This window comes from Lissotriton vulgaris, chromosome 11 (genome assembly GCF_964263255.1).
Source record: "Lissotriton vulgaris chromosome 11, aLisVul1.2, whole genome shotgun sequence".
NCBI lineage: Eukaryota > Metazoa > Chordata > Amphibia > Caudata > Salamandridae > Lissotriton > Lissotriton vulgaris.
Window position 1 is genome coordinate 726,444,548 of NC_141699.1, and position 18,026 is coordinate 726,462,573.

Consider the following 18,026-nt stretch of genomic DNA (forward strand, 5'->3'; position numbering starts at 1 on the left):
CCTCTCCTCCAATGGCTGGCCTCCGTTTAGGAAGCCAGCCAATGGAGAAGAGGGGCGGGTTCCAAGCCCCCTCTAAGGAACATTAAATCTCGGGCTCCGCCCACTGCTACGTAGTGCGACGGTCCTCGACCTAAAAATAAAAAAGGATAGCATGCTTGTATTAATCTAATGCATTGTTTATTACTGTGGACCTTATTTCAGTCCATTCTTTTTTGCTCACTGTGCGACTTGAGAGGGGACCAATCTTTTGCAAATCAGTCTTCTTCTATTACTATAGGCCCACACTGCTAGACTATGTTAGCTCTCATAAGGAAAAAAAGCAACTTTGGCCAGTTTCGGTCTTTTTGTCCCTAATCAGTGTGGCGAGGCATAAGTCTTGTGGCACATTTATAACCCATGTCTGGGCCGTTGTGCCTTGAATGCCAACCATTATGGCAAAGATGCCCGCATTATGCAGGAATGGATTTACACCCATCCTTGGTTTTCTCTGTCCCCCTATGTGAAGATTCTTACTAGAAGAATGTGTCTACCCTTTCCCATGTAAGCATAACAAAGAGTGACTTAGCCTCTATAGTAAACGAGTGCTTCCAGAATACATAACTAGGACAGGCACTTGAGAGTTACAGAGAAAGAAACCTATCTGTGCGTGTATCATCGTTCCTCCCTATTCTGGTGTAAAATATATGCACAGTGCCCCCAGTTTTGACTTTAGGAAGGAAAGAAACTTATACAACACAACTCATTTTGTACCACGAACATTTATTAAATAGAGAAGTAACATTAAGAAATATGCACTATTTATTTATACATTTAATAATCCAATACAATAGGCCTCTGATGTATGTCTGAATCATACGTACAACATACAGTTACCACTATGTATACATAAGGGATAATGCACACAGCCTAGGTCCCATTATGGCCTTAGACAAGACATAAGTGCTTACCGTTTTCCTGGGACCAGTAGGAGTACTTTGGCTCCCACTCACTGGCACGAATTGAAGTGCTCCATGTGGGTCGGACATGTCCTTTCCTTTATACATACTTGAAACATAGGACACATCTGTGTACAGAATTACTAGGTGGATGAAAAGTCATTTATCACATGATCCCTTTTTCCTTTTGGGTGGATCATTTCAGGAATTCCCACACTTACTGTTCATGGCTAATACTGATGAATTAAATATAATTCCATCAAGTTAGACTTTCCAGTAGAATTTCCCACTACTTTTGTGCCCAGAAGAAGTCCATTTTCATTTGGACATAAACACATTGGCTGTTTTTTTGCTGGGCATATAACAAGCATAAGTAAAGAGAAGATTTCTTACGGACGTTGGAAATTTTAGTGGGTATATTTTTAATTTGTACAAACATTACAAAGGTGGTGCACCGCTGGTCTTTATGTTTATTACCTTTGAAAGTGTACACCTTTTAATAATAAAAAATGAAGACATTTAGAGAACCTGTTTAAACTTGAAAGGGTGTGCACTGTTCCAATTTTGCTAAGAGGAACCATGTTTTGTGGGTCTTAGTTGGAAACTAATCAACAAAAATATTTATTTTTTTAAATTGTGCAAAATAAGTTATATTAGGCACATAAGATGAAGCAGGATTATTTTAGAGGTAGGAGTTCTAGACAGTGTACGAACAAAGAAGACATAAAAGCTCTAATGACTCTCTCTGTTTCCCTTATTTCCATTTGAGAACATTCCCACATGATTAATACACAAGAGAGAATAGGGTTGTGCCAGGGGATACATAGGTGGTATCTAATGAAACCACCTGGGAAACACACTGTGTATTCTCAGGCATCATTGGGGTTGGAAGTATTGGGGGTTTTAGGCTGACAGGATAATGCAGATGGTCACACCTCACACTCACTGATGCTCCTAAGTACCTTGAATGGATGGTAGGGGGTGCGAGATGGGCAGCACAAAGCGAGGCCCTGCCTTGAAAGGCCTGGCCAGTGCACATTTGAACAGTGACAGTCTGGGATGCACAGGGCAGAGTTCTTTCTTACATCTTTCTTGGAGCTGATCCCTTTTCGTCGTTTGTAGTGTTTTCAGCTAGCTGACAGTCGACTCTCTGTTCACGTCCAACACACAAAACACAACTTGAAGACCCCAGCAATTGGAACGCTCCCCTCCATCATAATAATTGTGTTTTAATAGTTTCCTTTCCAAAAGTGGGTGTGTTATATTCGAATCAGAGTCTGTATATTTAGGCTTTACCATTTGTATACTGGTGCCTAGTGTCTACAGGCAGCTTTAGAAACTAGTCTCATGTCTGATTATTGGAGAGCGAATAGGAATCTGTGTGTTCATTGGCCTGTTGGAGCAGGCGACATGAAGAGAATCGCCCAGTATGACTCTGGTGACCTACATCCCACAATTGTCCAGTGTGGCACTTGCACTCGGGCTTAACGTACTCTTTGGCCCAAAGAGTGCAGCCATTTACTGGTGGCCAGTTAGATAGTTTTAAGCTAAGAGAAAACTCCTTTTCTTCTGCATTCCTTAAGCCATCACAGCTCTGACTTGGCGCTGAGGGAGCTCTCGCTGGTTTTTCTGTCATTACTTACAGGTGACAAGTTGGAGCTTTTGCCAGAAATTAAGCGACACAAGGCTCCACGGAACTTCTCTGCGACAAAAAAATACATTACTGGGTCAAGGGCGCCATTCAAGCAGGTCAAGCAAGATGTAATTCGATTGCTGAGAGCCAGCCCGCGCTGCAGGACACAGGATGTCTGGGCACCTTGGTGTAGAAGAATATATATTCCGCGATTCACATGATAAGGCACAAAGCAGACAAGGAAGATGGTCAAAACTAGAATGATCATCTTGATGGCTTTGTCCTTGAGGTGTTTATCCACACGATTGCCATTACGCAGACGGTGGATTATGAGCAGGTAGCAGGTGACCGTAGTCACAAAAGGGAGAGTGAAGGCCACGGCCACAGACACCAGTGCGTATCGTGAGGCCTTCTCTCGATACAACTGTAGACAAACGATAGTGTCATTCACCTGGACCGTCTGTGGGCTGAGCAGGAGGGGAGCCATTGCCACAGCAACAATGACCCACAGGAAGGTGCAGGCCAAATGGGCATAAAGTGGTTGGCGCAGTCGAATTGACCTCACAGGGTGAACAATGGCAAGAAAGCGGTCCACGCTTATGCATGTTAAGAAGTAGATGCTTGCATACATGTTCAGGTAGAACAGGAATCCAGTAACGCGGCAGGGCACTTCACCAAATGGCCAATGATTGCTTGAAAAGTGATAGACTAGCCGTGTAGGCAGAATTAGCACAAATGTGAGGTCTGCTAATGCCAGGTGCATAAGGAAGATGTTCGCTGGAGTTCCTGATTTTCTGTCTCGGAGGAAGATCCCAAGTGCTAGGACGTTGCCCACTACAGCCACAACAAAGGTCAGTAGATAGAAGGTAGCCAGAACGATGTTTTCCACGTCTGTCTCTTTGCCACATCTCTCGGATGTCTGCAGGGATGAGTTGAGAATCTGGGCTGTTAAATCCACCAGGTCATTCATTTTATTTACTGTGACCATGACCTAGAAAATAAATGAATATACAGCTCTATAAAAGATGCACATATTTTAATGTTTATAGACTTCAGCAATTGCATTTGTAACTCGTGCAGATCCCACTGTCACTGATCACGTCAAGCCTAAATTCTTATTTGGCATACAGTGTGTCTTATTAGATTTAATCCCCCCTCATTTCCTCTCAAGTATTACTAAACTCCCCTCTCCACCACAGCAGCGGCCAGCCAACATCTCTTACTAACTCCTTTCCTGAAAGTTAATCTTACCGGCTCTCAGTGACAAACCTGTTCTTTTGTGGATCGTGTTGACTCCACATATTTTCCTTGCAAGCTCACCCGTATGTGTTCTTCTTTCCTTCCCTGTACCATTTTGCAGATTGCCATCTCTACTTAATGCAAGATGCACTATTTACCAGACAACCATGAGGAGTGCTTCGTGTTTGCTAACCCCACACAAGCTCTCTTACATCATACAAACCTAACAAGCCCTGTCCATCCCCAGCTCAGAGCGTGCATCATTACACCATAAACCTTGCGCACAGACTATATATTCTTGAGTGTCAGTGCTCTGTAGCGGCGTCTTTTTATGCACCATGCTGTACAATGGTTTGAGCGGCGGCTGACACAGGTAAGCGTGGTGAGGCGAGGCAGGGTGGGAGGGTCGAGTGAACAGACGAGAGAATAGGTATAATTAAATTAATAAATAATAACTATTCCGCCTGTCGACTTTCCCCCCACCCTGCCCCACCACGCTCACCTGTGCTGGCCGTGGCTGCATGGTTTGCATCTAGTGGTTGAAGCCCTATACGTTTTAAAAGGTTGTAAGTATCAGAGTCTGGATGTAGAATGTAGCCATAACTTTACTAAGTAATTGAGCCCCCATATTAAATGTACATTCTTCTCCATTTTGAGATTTCTTTTCCTGTTTGAAAGTTTGCTGTGTTTCATTTTTCAACCTCCGGGTTCAGCACTTGGACATTGCTGCTAAAAATGTACCTAAGGTTCATCACCATTTTCAGTGCCACAATAGTGTGCACATATTGAGCTTTTGTATATTTGTCTGTCCGGTGTTCAAGAGGGCTTATGGCATGATACAAATGCTGTTTAGGCATTGTACTGATTGCTTGATTGACCATATCACTTCTGAATAATACACTGATATCCACTGCCTGTCATCCCAACTCGAGCCTACCGACTGTCATGAAAGCATAAACCTCTAGTCTGGGAATTGTTAAGCCTCAGAGAGAGTGAAGTGTTTTGGTCTCTGTTGAGAGGACGATGCCAATGTCAAAGTATTTACTATGCAGTAGAAGTATGAAAGGGAGTTGTCTTGGCCATCTGTAGGGACTGGAATGTCCCTAGCATGGTGTACAGTTGTGTTCCCTACCGTAAATGCATGACTGTATGTATCTGGTATCCAATATCTGTTATGTTGGCCCTGCCATCACAGTTATATAGCATGTGTGTGGAGGCCCAAGCCTCTTCCTACTTGAGTAAGGCCCTGTGACCTGTAGGTGTGCACCAACGATGCTTTCATTGGCTGACTGAGGACTGTTTTACCTGTCATAGGTTTAGCACATGCTGGTAGCATCAAACTGGGTGGGGGGGAGAGAGAGAGAGAGAGAGATCTGAACACTTAGTGTCTATTGACCTGCAGTCTCTCTGTGCTGCTTCCGAGCAGGAACCATTATGTGTAACCGCAATTGCTGAGGCGGGGTCGAAGGCTGTGTTTGTGTGCCGGATTGATTGACCTATTAATGGTAGCAACTGCCCAGAGGGATCAGCTTGTGTGTGGCCACAATTGTGCTGATAAAAAACAGAAAGGTAGGTCTCCTCACAGAATCCAATCCAGGGACGAGGAGTGAAGGGAAAACAAGAAATCAGGACAGTCCCTCTTAGTCAATAAAAGAAAGAGGATAGTGCTTATTCACATTGTGCCACCATAACTCAAGAGATCTTTACAATTAGAACCACTCCTAACAGTTGTAACAAAATATAAAAAGCAATTCGGGTAAAATTTATAAACAATTTATTATAAAAGTATACAATATAGAATCTCAATAACTGTGCCACAGTGAAAAATATTTTTAAAAAAAAGAGTGTCAGCATCATACAGAAATGATGTACATCTCTACAACGTCCACAATACAAAATTAAAAACAGCAAGAGGGTTAAAAACAAGTTGTCGACGCAGCGTTTCGGTTTCTAAGTTGACACCTTCATCAGGACAGGTTTCTATACAATAAAGAAACAACATATTAACACAACATTTTCTTTGTTATCACATAATAGATAAATCAACTACCCATTGCTCTTTTTTACAGTTTATCCAGTTTTTATCAAACATCTTCTATTGTTAGAGCAAAGGGGCACATTTCTCACAAATATAATTTATTCTAATGAGAGGTAGTGATTTTTAAGGCGCATTTACAACAGCAATCTATCACATTATGGCACAAAAAACAGTGGTAACTAGATCTCCTGAGCTGCGTGGAGAGTTCACAGAGTGGGCACTCTTTCCCTTAAGAAAGAAAACTCCATTACATTACTAAGGTAATTTTTAAAAAATGGGATGTGTACATATAGCGACATCATAGCAAATGATCAATTGAATTTTTAATGTAAAGTTTTGTGTAATTCCAGACATAAGGAGATTCCTTTCTAATGTCATAATCCATTTGATGTCCTGTGATGAATTAAGGATTGTTTTCCTCAAATTGAACAGCGGAAAATACGGCTCAAAGACAACACGAGTCCATTTTTATAAGTAAGTCAGCCTAAAGAAACCCACAGCTGCACATTTTCAATGTCAGTAGGAATAGATTAAGACTATTCTCCCATTTGCATTGCCACGATATACGCAATGCACTTTGAAGTGCCCACTCTGTGAACTCTCCACGCAGCTCAGGAGATCTAGTTACCACTGTTTTTTGTGCCATAATGTGATAGATTGCTGTTGTAAATGCGCCTTAAAAATCACTACCTCTCATTAGAATAAATTATATTTGTGAGAAATGTGCCCCTTTGCTCTAACAATAGAAGATGTTTGATAAAAACTGGATAAACTGTAAAAAAGAGCAATGGGTAGTTGATTTATCTATTATGTGATAACAAAGAAAATGTTGTGTTAATACGTTGTTTCTTTATTGTATAGAACCCTGTCCTGATGAAGGTGTCAACTTAGAAACCGAAACGCTGCGTCAACAACTTGTTTTTAACCCTCTTGCTGTTTTTAATTTTGTATTGTGGACGTTGTAGAGATGTACATCATTTCTGTATGATGCTGACACTCTTTTTTTTTTTATATTTTTCACTGTGGCACAGTTATTGAGATTCTATATTGTATACTTTTATAATAAATTGTTTATAAATTTTACCCGAATTGCTTTTTATATTTTGTTACAACTGTTAGGAGTGGTTCTAATTGTAAAGATCTCTTGAGTTATGGTGGCACAATGTGAATAAGCACTATCCTCTTTCTTTTATTGACTAAGAGGGACTGTCCTGATTTCTTGTTTTCCACAATTGTGCTGAGTTATTGGCCTTTCCATGGCTGCGACTGCGTTAGTGATTGGCCTTAGTGTGGCTGTATCTGCCTGCCCAGCAGAGCTGCATTTGCCTATGTTGTGACCAGAGGTCATTGCCCAAGACCCCAACTGCTGCAAGGCTTACCAATGGTCCGATTGAGACTGCATGATGGGTTCTTAGGGGCACATTCGGGCAGTAACAGATGTTTCACATTCAAGAGCTCCCTTATCTACTTTCAGTGCATGGAACCGTGTGATGAAGTAGGAAGAGCAAGAATTTCAAGATCTTCTTTAAAGGGTTTTAGAGGCATTGCCACAATTGTTCTTGGGAAGATTACATGGCTTTATTCCACTTTGAGTAGGAATTGATTCTCAATTCTAATTATAATTAAATTATATGCTGGTAAACACAGCCTTGCCTTTTATTAGACAGCTCTGTGGGTTAGGCAAGTGTTTAATTGAACAGCTTCAGTGAAAATTGGCACTCCGAGCTCAAAAATGAAATACTGGTGGTACCAGGAGAATACCTCCATAGCTGAGGCCATCCTACATCGCATAGCGTCCACCTCCAAAAGGCAGTCATTATGCCTCAGCCCCATTGCCACGTGGCTTCCAGAAAAGCAGTCCTCCGGGATGCATTTGCTGTCCGCATGAGGAAGAAGAAGATTGACCTAATTAATGGATTGTTCTGAAATAAATCCTTGGTAGGCTCACAGAGCTAATAGTAATTCTTCCATGGAGCAAGCCGAAAGCTGCGGCTTTACTAGTAGAACACTTGAGTGTCACTAATCAATGCACACTTCAGTGTTAAATGCTGGAGAACCTGGCAATAAATATTGACCCTCCGTTATTACGTTATTATGCTTAGGCTGTAGTCCCGGCTTTTATTTCGATAATTCACACAGAAGATACATGCATAAGAACTTTCATGTACCACAAGTACAACAGTGGCGAAGGACAACCTGAAGCCCTAATCATCGTACCATGGTTGTCCGCAGTTCAATTCCCAGTGGTCACCATTGTCTTGGACCCGACAGAAGCATGTCAGCCTGTTTGCTGCTCAAGCAAGAAGCTGCAGCAGAGGCACTGTAGCCATGAACAGCCTCCATTCTAAATGTACTTGATCAGGAATTTATTGTCCAGATCCTTGGAAGGCCCGTTACAAGGATACTAAAATGTTTCACCTAGAGCAGTGGGAATACCTTTACATTGAAAAGTAAGTTCTAGTTAACATACTAGGGATACTTGTGGGAGCCATACATGCAGTTTATCTCTTCCCCCTCCAGACAGCCAAGCAGTCTGCTGGGGGGATGGGCCGAGGGGGATTGGGCAATTACTGGCTCTTTTCAACAGAAAGAGAAGCTTCTCTCATTAGTTTCATAAAACCTCTTTTTATGTGCAACTTAAATCCGAGGGCATTGTCCATGCACTATGTTATCCCTAAAAAAGATAGACGTTTTCACTTTGTCGTGTTTCTCTAGCTTCCTGTTTTCAAAGTTATGTTTAGTATGCTTCCATAACAAAAGCAATTTTTTGGTTGCAAGTAAGAGGTTTCATGGCATCACAATATTTCAGATATGATTACTTCAACATTCCAATGCCTTTTCAAAAAATATCTCAAGACTTATCATTGGTGGGTACTGTACCAGTTCAAGAACTGTCTTTCACCATTAAGTCATTACTTAAGTTGTTTGGAAAATGCTTAAGGGCAGTTGTATCAGGTAAAGTGTGCCAACAAGGGATTTTGTTCAGGAAATATAATTTCTTATAAGTTATATTGAAAACAATTATTAATAAATCAATGTTAGCAAATCTTGAACCAACAGTAAAATGAATTGGATAGCTTGTGCAATAAATGTGCAGAAGATCAAAACAACACAATAGACATGGGAATATCTTATAGTCAATATATAAATATATTTGGCTGGGCACAATCAAAACTTAAATTAATTCAATGCATACAAATGAAAAAGGTACAATACACTTTCACTTGTAATTCATGAGTGAAAAACACCCATTCCTAGTTTAATCTAAAAAGGGACATATATCCTAATAAATGAAACAACCACTTAAAATACATCAATTAATGGGGAAATTAACAGTACAGTCGACGTTTCGGTCTTCTATGATGTGAATCCCTCAGACCATCTTCAGGACAAAAGAAACTGCATATAGCAATGACCCTTTTGACAAAAATGCCACCCTGTAGAGACTTTAGCAGAATTGGTTCAATTTGGAAGGCACTCACACGTGGCTTTGAATAGCATTTGATGGGCCATGATTGGCACACGCATGTGGGGGATACACGCATAAGGTGCATTGCCTGTCACATGATGACACAAGTACTGGTATGCAGGTCATAGACTGGCATATGGCCCCAGAATGTCTTTGACTCTTCTGTGAAGGGGTGTACGATGGATTGGCATTGGCTGGCATATGGAGGGCACTTGGCCACAGAATGCCATTGACTCTTGTATGACAGGTGTACAAGGGACTGGCATTGACTGGCATATTTAGTAGACATTAATGCATGCGATCACCTTGTCTGCAGTATGGCGGGGTATCAACACAGTGCAACGGAGGGCGCATGAAGACTAGACTTGGGAACAATATGGCAGATTCCAAGCGCCTGGGGCAACTTCTGCAGTACATAAAGTCGTACGCCGCACAGATATGTAAATGATATGAGGCCCGTTTAGATGGGCAGATCATGAATTATTACTTTTTAATATAGAACAAATCACCAGCATTTTTTGATGGAGGATAAATAAAAAGAATCCATTTTAACAAAACATTAAAGAAAATGTATAATTTGTGATGACTTAATAGATCTACTTAATTGTAAAAATAATATAATATGAATTAGAATAATAGAGTTGGGCAAGTCCCTTAAGCGCTAACGTGGCTAGAGCCTAGTGCCTGGCTCTGACTCAGCAAGAGGTCCTCTTGGGCCTTCGAGCCCAAAACGAGCCGAGCCGCCTGTAGCTTCTGCGTGTTGCCCACCATCCTGAGTGTGACGTCCTGCCCGCCTCCTGACCACCTTGAAGCCTGGGCGCCCACTTAGGAGGACAGGCAAAGACATCAGAGAGTAGGGGGAAGCGAGTTTCTCTTTAAAACTCTATTTCCAGTAGCTCCAACAGACAGGCGCTTACCACTTTTGTAGCACCTAGATACTCTCTCGGGTGATTAGTTGGCGCTGTATAAATCCGCGTAACATAGCATGGCACAGCACAGCCCCTCGCCTCCTTCGTACGGCTGCTCTGAAGAGAGCGAGGTTTCACTGGGCCTGGTGTTGCGCAGCTTTATGGAAAAGGAGGTGCATTCTAGTTTACCTTTCGTGCGGAAGAAACGCAGTTTTGAGGAGTGCAGGTTTTTTTGTTTTTAATAATCTCGCAGCAACTCTTCTCCCTGTCTCCGTTGGACGAGCAGTTCTCTCGTGGTTGGCACATCCTGGCGTACACGGGGCAGAGGGACGCGCGGGAAGAACATAAATACGCCGCAGCCCGCTGGGGCGCCGGTTATTATAGACCGATATTACGAAACAAAACGTTTGAGCTGGGGTGCGTGGCCCTGCAGGTCACAGGCCCTCGTGTCCCCTCCAGCCACCCATAGCACCACCGCAAGCACTCTGATTAAGGAACCTCTGACTACGTCTTTTCGTAGGTACTCCCGTTCCGCCCTCCCCACCTCCTTTGCTGAGACAGTGCCCGGAGACACCAGGAGACATGCGGGCCAGTGCCCAGTGAGGTGATTCCGCACTGCTGGACATCCTCCCCGTTCCCCCACAACCCGACTTCATTTGAATGTTTAGACTGGAGTCACTGGAGAGGCCGTGGGATGTTGCCTCCTACTGCACTATCATAAACTTTCTGCAAATGGAGCGATTGCCAGCGAGGAGCCCTTTAGCCAGGTGCTTAATTTGGGCCGGGGATGTTTCTCGGGCTGGCCGGTACTTAAATGTCAGTACCGGTGCTTGTGACAGTCTACCACAAGGTGACGCTGTCTATATACATTAAACATGACTATTACCTGCCGACCAAGCCATTCTCATAGCTTTGGGTGGGGGGCTCCTTGTTCGAGAGCAGCATGAAATACACCCGTTTAACATGGGCGCGGCACAGAAGCCCCTCGGAAGAGACCAGGACACTGCTCCATCTGTTACAGCCTGAGACACGGCTCGCTGATAGCATCACCGTGGGGAGAGGGGTGTACGAATGCTTCTAAATTCATATTTAGGAATGAATACTGCTAATAAATAGCGCTCCACTCAGTTGCTGTCATCACATTTATAAAAGTGAAACACTCCCGACTCCCAAAGAAATGTACTCCTTTGAAATGTTAAAGTTGTTATCCTATGTGAACATTACTTTTCTTGCTCGATTTACGAACCAAATATTTTGAGGGCCCGCGTCAAGCGCAGGCTCTTCGAGTCAAGCCAGACCCTCGGCTCGGCTTGGCTCTCCTCTCCCTCTTAATTTGTTGGCTCACCCACCTCTGCAAAATACAGAAGTACAAAAGCATGGCGCTGACCCAGCAGTTTGAGGGTACCAGGGAACACCCTCGGGGGAGGGGGGGGGGGGGGGGTTGCTGCCCCAGGAGCTCACAAGGTCAGTTGTGGTTTCTAAGGCCTGATGTAACTCTCCGTTCTCGTTCCCCTTGCAAAAGTAGATGATGGCCATTCATATTATAGAACCGATTATTACATTTGGAACGATTAGAATGGGAAGTTAAAAAAAAGTGTGAGGAAGATGTAAAATGGGATGCTCTACACTTTATTGAAAGAGGTGGGGAGGTATCATGTGAAATGTCCAGATTATTAAACTGCTTGTAAAACCTAACATTGTTTAGCCAATCGCGTGGGGAAACTGCTGTTAAATGCATTGCTTTAGGTACTGCTTTTCAAACTCTTGGTGGCGATGCCAAGCTCGCTCAGCTGACAAGGAAGTGTTTTTACATTTTTCATGTTTGTCCCTTGAGAAGTGCAACATTGAAATGTCACCACTGGGAGCAGACACCTGGGAGGGAGTTGGGGAGTGGGTGTCGGTTGGGAGGGAGATTGTGGGAGATGAGGAGTTTCATTGGAGGGGGCATTGAGTTGTTAAATACGGTCAGTTTTATTCATGGTCAGGGCCATGACAGTAGGTGTAGTATCCTCCACGCCGCTCCCTATCCAGACACCCACACACCTTTTTGCAAACATTTATTAGTATATATTTTTTTATTGAAGCATGACTGCCGTATTCATTAATTAAGGGGCATGTTACGTGCAGATGCCAGTAGATGGCGTCAGAAGGATGCCATGTGTTTCTCTTTCTCTGGAGTGCATTTTCTTTTTCATACTTGGAAACACGTGCTAACAGAACAGCACCTGGTAAATACGGAAGAAGCCACCAGAGGGGCTCTACATTACTTTTTCGCTCCTGGCCTCGCAAGGACTTCTCACAAGCATGTCCACAAAGCCTGTTGTAGATTTTGCACGGTGGTAGCTGCAGTGGAAACTGTTCATAAATGAGGCTACTTTGCTCCCTTGACTGTTTTCACATTGTTTTCATTTTATTTTCCCCTATCCCGTCCCGACATTTTTAAAATGTACTTTTCCCTCTTCCCTCCCCGACACACCTGTTGCCAAACGTGCATTCACTGATGCGACTCACGCACGGAGGGTTAAGCGGAAGGGTGTCCAGACACTCCTGACTGAACGGCCCATTAATGATCGACAGTGGCGCATCTCCTTATTAAATCCTCCTCCCATCCGTGTCCCAATCAGCTCTCGGCGCTTAACTTCTAAAATCTCTTCCACTAGACCTAATTAATGCCCCATACATTTTAAGCCTGGGTTGAAGGAGCCAGTCTCCTCTGTGAGTCTCTCTTTTTACTGACAGCTCAAATGTGTGCTTTTAGCTCAGCGTAGATGGTACTGTGTGTAGGTGACTCTGTCTCTCTTCTGCAACCCCCCTCCCCCCGTCTCTCCTTCGCTCTGTCTTTCACACACACAAACGCACGCTCTCTCCTTCTAGAATTATAGCGCCCCCACCCCCTTCTCACCTGGCAGTGAATGGCAGTGTCTCTGCCGCTCTCTGGAGAGTGGGTCTCCTAACTGTATGTGTCTTCTCGCTGTCACTGCCCCCTGGGGTGCTGTCTCTTCACTGTTGTCTGTTGACGGGCCCCCTCGCTGTGCACTTAAAGATGGTGTCTACTCTCAGTGCGGGGTGAAGGGTTGTGTCTCTTCACCACCCGTATGTGGGGCCTCAGCACTGTGTCAGGGAGCAAGCCTCAGTGGGGTTGGACGGTGTCTTCTCGCTGTCACTGGCCCCTTGGGGTGCTGTCTGTTCAGTGTGACGAGGACGGGCCCCTCGCTGTGCACTGAAAGATGGTGCGGGGTGAAGAGCTGTGTCTGCTCACTGCAGCCTGTCGGACTGTGTCTCCTCGCTATAGAGCCCCGTATGTGGGGCCTCAGCACTGTGTTGTGTCTCAGTGGGGTTGGACGGTGTCTCCTCGCTGTTCACTAGATCATCCTAGTTTCTGCAGTCATTGCGGGTGTTTGTCGGGTGCAGGTGTTGAGAGCACGCCTTCTTTCCACAGTGATATGTCTTCTCTCCGAAGTTTTCGCTGGACTGACTTGTTCTTTGGGTAGTCGTCCACGTCTATTAATTTGTTGTCTTCTTAGGGGAACTCTAGCGCCTCGACGGGGGTAGGTAGCGCTGTGTAAATGCAACTTCCTGTAGCTGACAGGTGCAGCAGTCTCTGCTCGGGGCGGGTGCTTCGTGCAGTAGCCGAACCTCAGCGCAGCTCTCTGCCGAGATGTTCTTCCGGATACTGCAGGGTGCACAGTCTGGGCTGGTCTGGTCCCCCCTATATATAAAGGGGACGGATCCGCTCGGGGCATGAAGGTTTATCATCTCCCAATATTGCGGCGGAGTGGCCATTCCAGCTGCGCGAGCGCTTATGTAAGAGTCATTGTTAGATTTGGGGCACACGTCCCTCACAATTCCAGATCCAACAATGGCTCCTCTAAGAGACCCCTCAGCCAGAGAGCCCCGGCTAGGAATATGTCGCCCTCATCCCATTAATGAAGCATCGCATTCTTGAGGGGAGGCCTGTTGTGCCTCCCGTCCCCTCTTTGTACTCCGCAGTGACTATTTCTGGGGCGCTGGACCGGATCCACGCCGGGACCTCGGCCTCAGAATGGTACAATTCATAAATGGCTCCTGGGTGGGGGCGCCGAGGAGGGGGCTGCGGCCGGGTGCCATGGCAACTCGGCTGCTCTCGCTCGCCGCCCCGGGCCTGCGCCAGAGTTGGCCCCGGCAGTCAACCCTTGTTTGGGGGCGATTGTGTCGTGCAAGATAAGGGGCTTTAAGCACCAGTCAGCCAGTGGCTGTTTCTCCTTATTCGTGGCCCTCTGAATGGAGCAGGTGGAGGTCCCCGAACCCTACCCCGAATAAGGGCATGACTAATGCCAGAGAAACGACCCTTTTAGCTCTGAGTGGAGCTGCGACCACCCCCTCTTTTAAAATCCGATGCTTCCCTCAAAGGAAACAGGGCACAGTCTGAACTGTGAGCTAATGTGGAAGGACCACGGGAGCCTGGAAAGATATTGTTGTAACCCAAAATGTAAATAATATTTTTTTAATACCAACTTAATTCAATTTTTAAGTGTTCCCAGTTTGCCAATTAGGGAATTGGTGCATATGCAAATACGTGTTTTCGTCAAGAGCACACCGTTGTGTTCAGATGGGAAAGCCAAGAGTAAAATACAGTTATCTTGGTTAGCAGTTTAGCCACTCTAAACATAATAGGGCCTAACCACAAGCATGTTGTAGAATTCGTAAGTCTGTGACTGTGAAGGTTTCATTGCGTCTGCCTGTGAGTAGTTAGTCCTTGCGACGACCAGGGCTAGCTGGTCCCCCTCAGAAAGCACCACCCAACATCACAGTAATGTATACATCATCTCTGCTAATGAGGACTAATAGATCGTTACATAGAACATTTAAATTAGCAAGATACAACGTTCAAACACAGCAAACTGTGGAAAGGGCGGAGCAGGAAAAGGGTGCAAGCAGAGTAAAGAGGAAAAATGGAGGAGTAAGGGGGACGTCATAGTAGCATGTTACTGAAAAAACATAAGTTTTGAACTGTTCTGTCAGACATAACCTGCTGGAGGAGCTTATGCTTGGAAGGGAGTTCCGTATGGAGGTGGCTGATGCAGAAAAGAACAAAGACCCTGCTTTTGTTTTTAAATCTCAAGCTGGTATTTCAAATCTTGGTCCAGAAAACTGGGGTGAGACTGAGCGGGACATTGCGTTACAGGCCGGACTGGCACTTCTTTTTAGCTCTGGTTGTTAATCTAGCTATGTCTTGTAGGATTGTGTTCAGAAAAGTGAGCATGGTAGCAGGAAGGACCTCCTCTGACTCTCCTTGTCTCTCTGCTCCTGTTTTACAGGCATCTTTGTCGTCCCTGCCATAACCGCGAGAGGGCAAAGAGGCTTGGCAAGTATATCTGCCAAAAATGCCACCTGATTATCGACGAACAGCCTTTGATGTTCCGAAACGATGCCTACCACCCTGACCATTTCAACTGCACCCACTGTAGGTAAGTGTCCACCATATGTTTCAGCCAGCTAGACAATGAAGTTTGACACACTAGAGCAGAGGTCTTCAGACTAGGGGGCCTTAAGTGATCCCAGGGGCCAGTGTCTGGCCAAGAGAAGCATCATGCTTTGTTTTGAGTGTTACAAACATGAGCGGCAGTAAGTCACTTTGTAATGGACCACCACTTATAACTTTTGTCATGTATATCTTGACTGGGAGTATGTGTAAAAAGGGGTAACAGAGCTAAACTGCAATGCTTAAATATGTTTTGACATTTAAACATTGACAATTTAGCATCATAAGTGTGAAAGAATTAAGGGGGGCCTGAGGATTTTTTTTTATATGGAAGCACAGCATTAAGAAGTTTGAAGACCATTGCACTAGAGCAACCAGTCCTTCCAAAGAATCATTGTGCAGCTTTCAGGTTGGTAGCGATGGTAGAGCTCCTGGGGTTTTTGTTTGAAAGAGGCATTTTTCACCTTCTGTTGATTTATTGGCGTAGAACAAGATACTCACTTCAGTAACACCAGTGAACATTTCCCTTCTGTGCTCTTCCTTCACAGTAGGGAGCAGGTTCTCCTCCTAGTAAAGAACTGAATAGAGAGGCATAAGTACCAGCTAGGATGTCTATGCTCACTTAGGCACTACTAATCAGCATGAGATGCGTGCATTGATATAGAGAAAGGCCAGTGTTGGCGGCAGTGGTCGAAGTGGGGAAAAAAAAGTAGGGGAACTGTGGTTGGAGAATCAGGGGGCGGGAATAACCGAAGATTGGATCAGTGGGCGGAGTCAGGGGTGTGGCTAGAAGTAGCAAAACATACCAATTTTTTGTACGTTTAGCATTTCACTGACCAGTTACAGCTTATAACTTTATTTAATTCAAACAATGGATAAACATGTGTATTAGAGGTTTAATTAAGGAAAAAGCAAACACTCATAGGGAATACAGGTTTATGTAAAGCGTGCAAAATATAAGCAGGAACAACATGTTACCTTAATGCCTTTACTCTCATTATTCAGAAATCCATGAGTATTTTTTGTTTCAAACATTGAGGACATGAATACAGGGCTCCTCCTGTACACATGTGTTAAGCAGGGCTCAGAAGAGAAAGGGACTATTCAGGAGAATCTAGACTCACGGAAACCCTTAAAGGCTCCTTCATATTCATGTCAGCCAGACAGCTGCTCAATCATAATATAGCAAAAAGAACAACTGGTGGATAGAACGCAGAATAATGTCATACATTTACCCCAGTACAGAGATCTGGGCCTAAATCCATACTTTTTTGCTCACCATGCCATTCCAGTTTGGACCCAGCCATATGCAAATCAGTCTTGATGCTGCGCCCAATGGGAACAGTCCAGGCCGAACTGCCAGGCCAGGTCCTCCCTGGACTGGAAACTAGCATCCTAGGACTCGTTTTGGGCTTTCAGCCCTCATTAGCCATGGTAGCTTGATTCCAGTGACATGGAGAGCACAGGACACGCGTCTGGGCATACCCGTCCCCCTCGGGGTGACAAAAGCAAAAAGAACAACTGATGGGCAGAATGTAGAATAATGTCATACATTCACCCCAGTACAGAGATCTGGGCCTAAATCCATTATTTTTTTGCTCACCATGCCATTCCAGTTTCCTCTTCTGCCCCATCACTTCTCCTGCCCCGTCCCTTCTCCTGCCCCGTCCCTTCTCCTGCCCAGTCACCTCTCCTGCCTAGTCACCTCTCCTGCCTAGTCACTTCTCCTGCCTAGTCACTTCTCCTGCCTAGTCACCTCTCCTGCCCCATCACCTCTCCTTTCCCATCGCCTCTCCTTTCCCATTGCCTCTCCTGGCCCGTCACTGCTCCTGGCCCGTCACTGCTCTTGCCCGTCACTGCCCATCACTTTTCCTGCCCATCACTTTTCCTGCCCCATCACCGCCCCTGCCCATTCAGCACTCCTGCCCCATCACCGCTCCTGCCCGATCACCACTCCTGCCCCACCACTTCTCCTGTCTCATCACTTCTCCTGCCCCGTTCACTGCTCCTATCCGTTCACTGCCCCTATCCGTTCACTGCTCCTGCCCGGTTACCGCTCCAGCTCATGACTAATCTCCGCTTCTGCCCTGTCACTTCTCCTGCCCCGTCGCTTCTCCTGCCCCGTAACCTCTCCTTTCCTGTCGCCTCTCCTGTCCCGTCACTGCTCTTGCCCAGTCACCGCTCCTGCCCAGTCAATTCTCCTGCCCCTTTACTACTCCTGCCCCATCACTTCTCCTGACCCATCACTTGTCCTGCCCCGTCACTGCTCCTGCCCCATCACTGCTCCTGCCCCGTCACTGCTCCTGCCCCGTCACTTCTCCTGCCTTGTCACTTCTCCTGCCC

The 18,026-nt window shown here is 45.2% G+C and overlaps 2 protein-coding genes across 3 annotated transcripts in view; one reads left to right on the plus strand and one right to left on the minus strand.

Moving 5' to 3' along the window:
• Nucleotides 1-18,026, plus strand: part of LIMS2 (LIM zinc finger domain containing 2) — a 354,252-nt gene that overhangs the window by 142,128 nt on the left and 194,098 nt on the right. For both annotated transcript variants that reach the window (XM_086943811.1, XM_086943812.1), the window contains exon 5: nucleotides 15,520-15,669. In XM_086943811.1, the coding sequence (XP_086799937.1) occupies nucleotides 15,520-15,669 (150 nt within the window). The remainder of the gene's footprint in view (nucleotides 1-15,519; nucleotides 15,670-18,026) is intronic.
• GPR17 (G protein-coupled receptor 17) lies at nucleotides 753-13,893 on the minus strand. Its single transcript, XM_086943810.1, has 2 exons — nucleotides 13,125-13,893; nucleotides 753-3,559 (listed from the first exon to the last, which is right to left on the minus strand). The coding sequence occupies exon 2, from the start codon at nucleotides 3,554-3,556 to the stop codon at nucleotides 2,522-2,524; it is 1,035 nt and encodes a 344-aa protein (XP_086799936.1). The 5' UTR covers nucleotides 3,557-3,559; nucleotides 13,125-13,893; the 3' UTR covers nucleotides 753-2,521.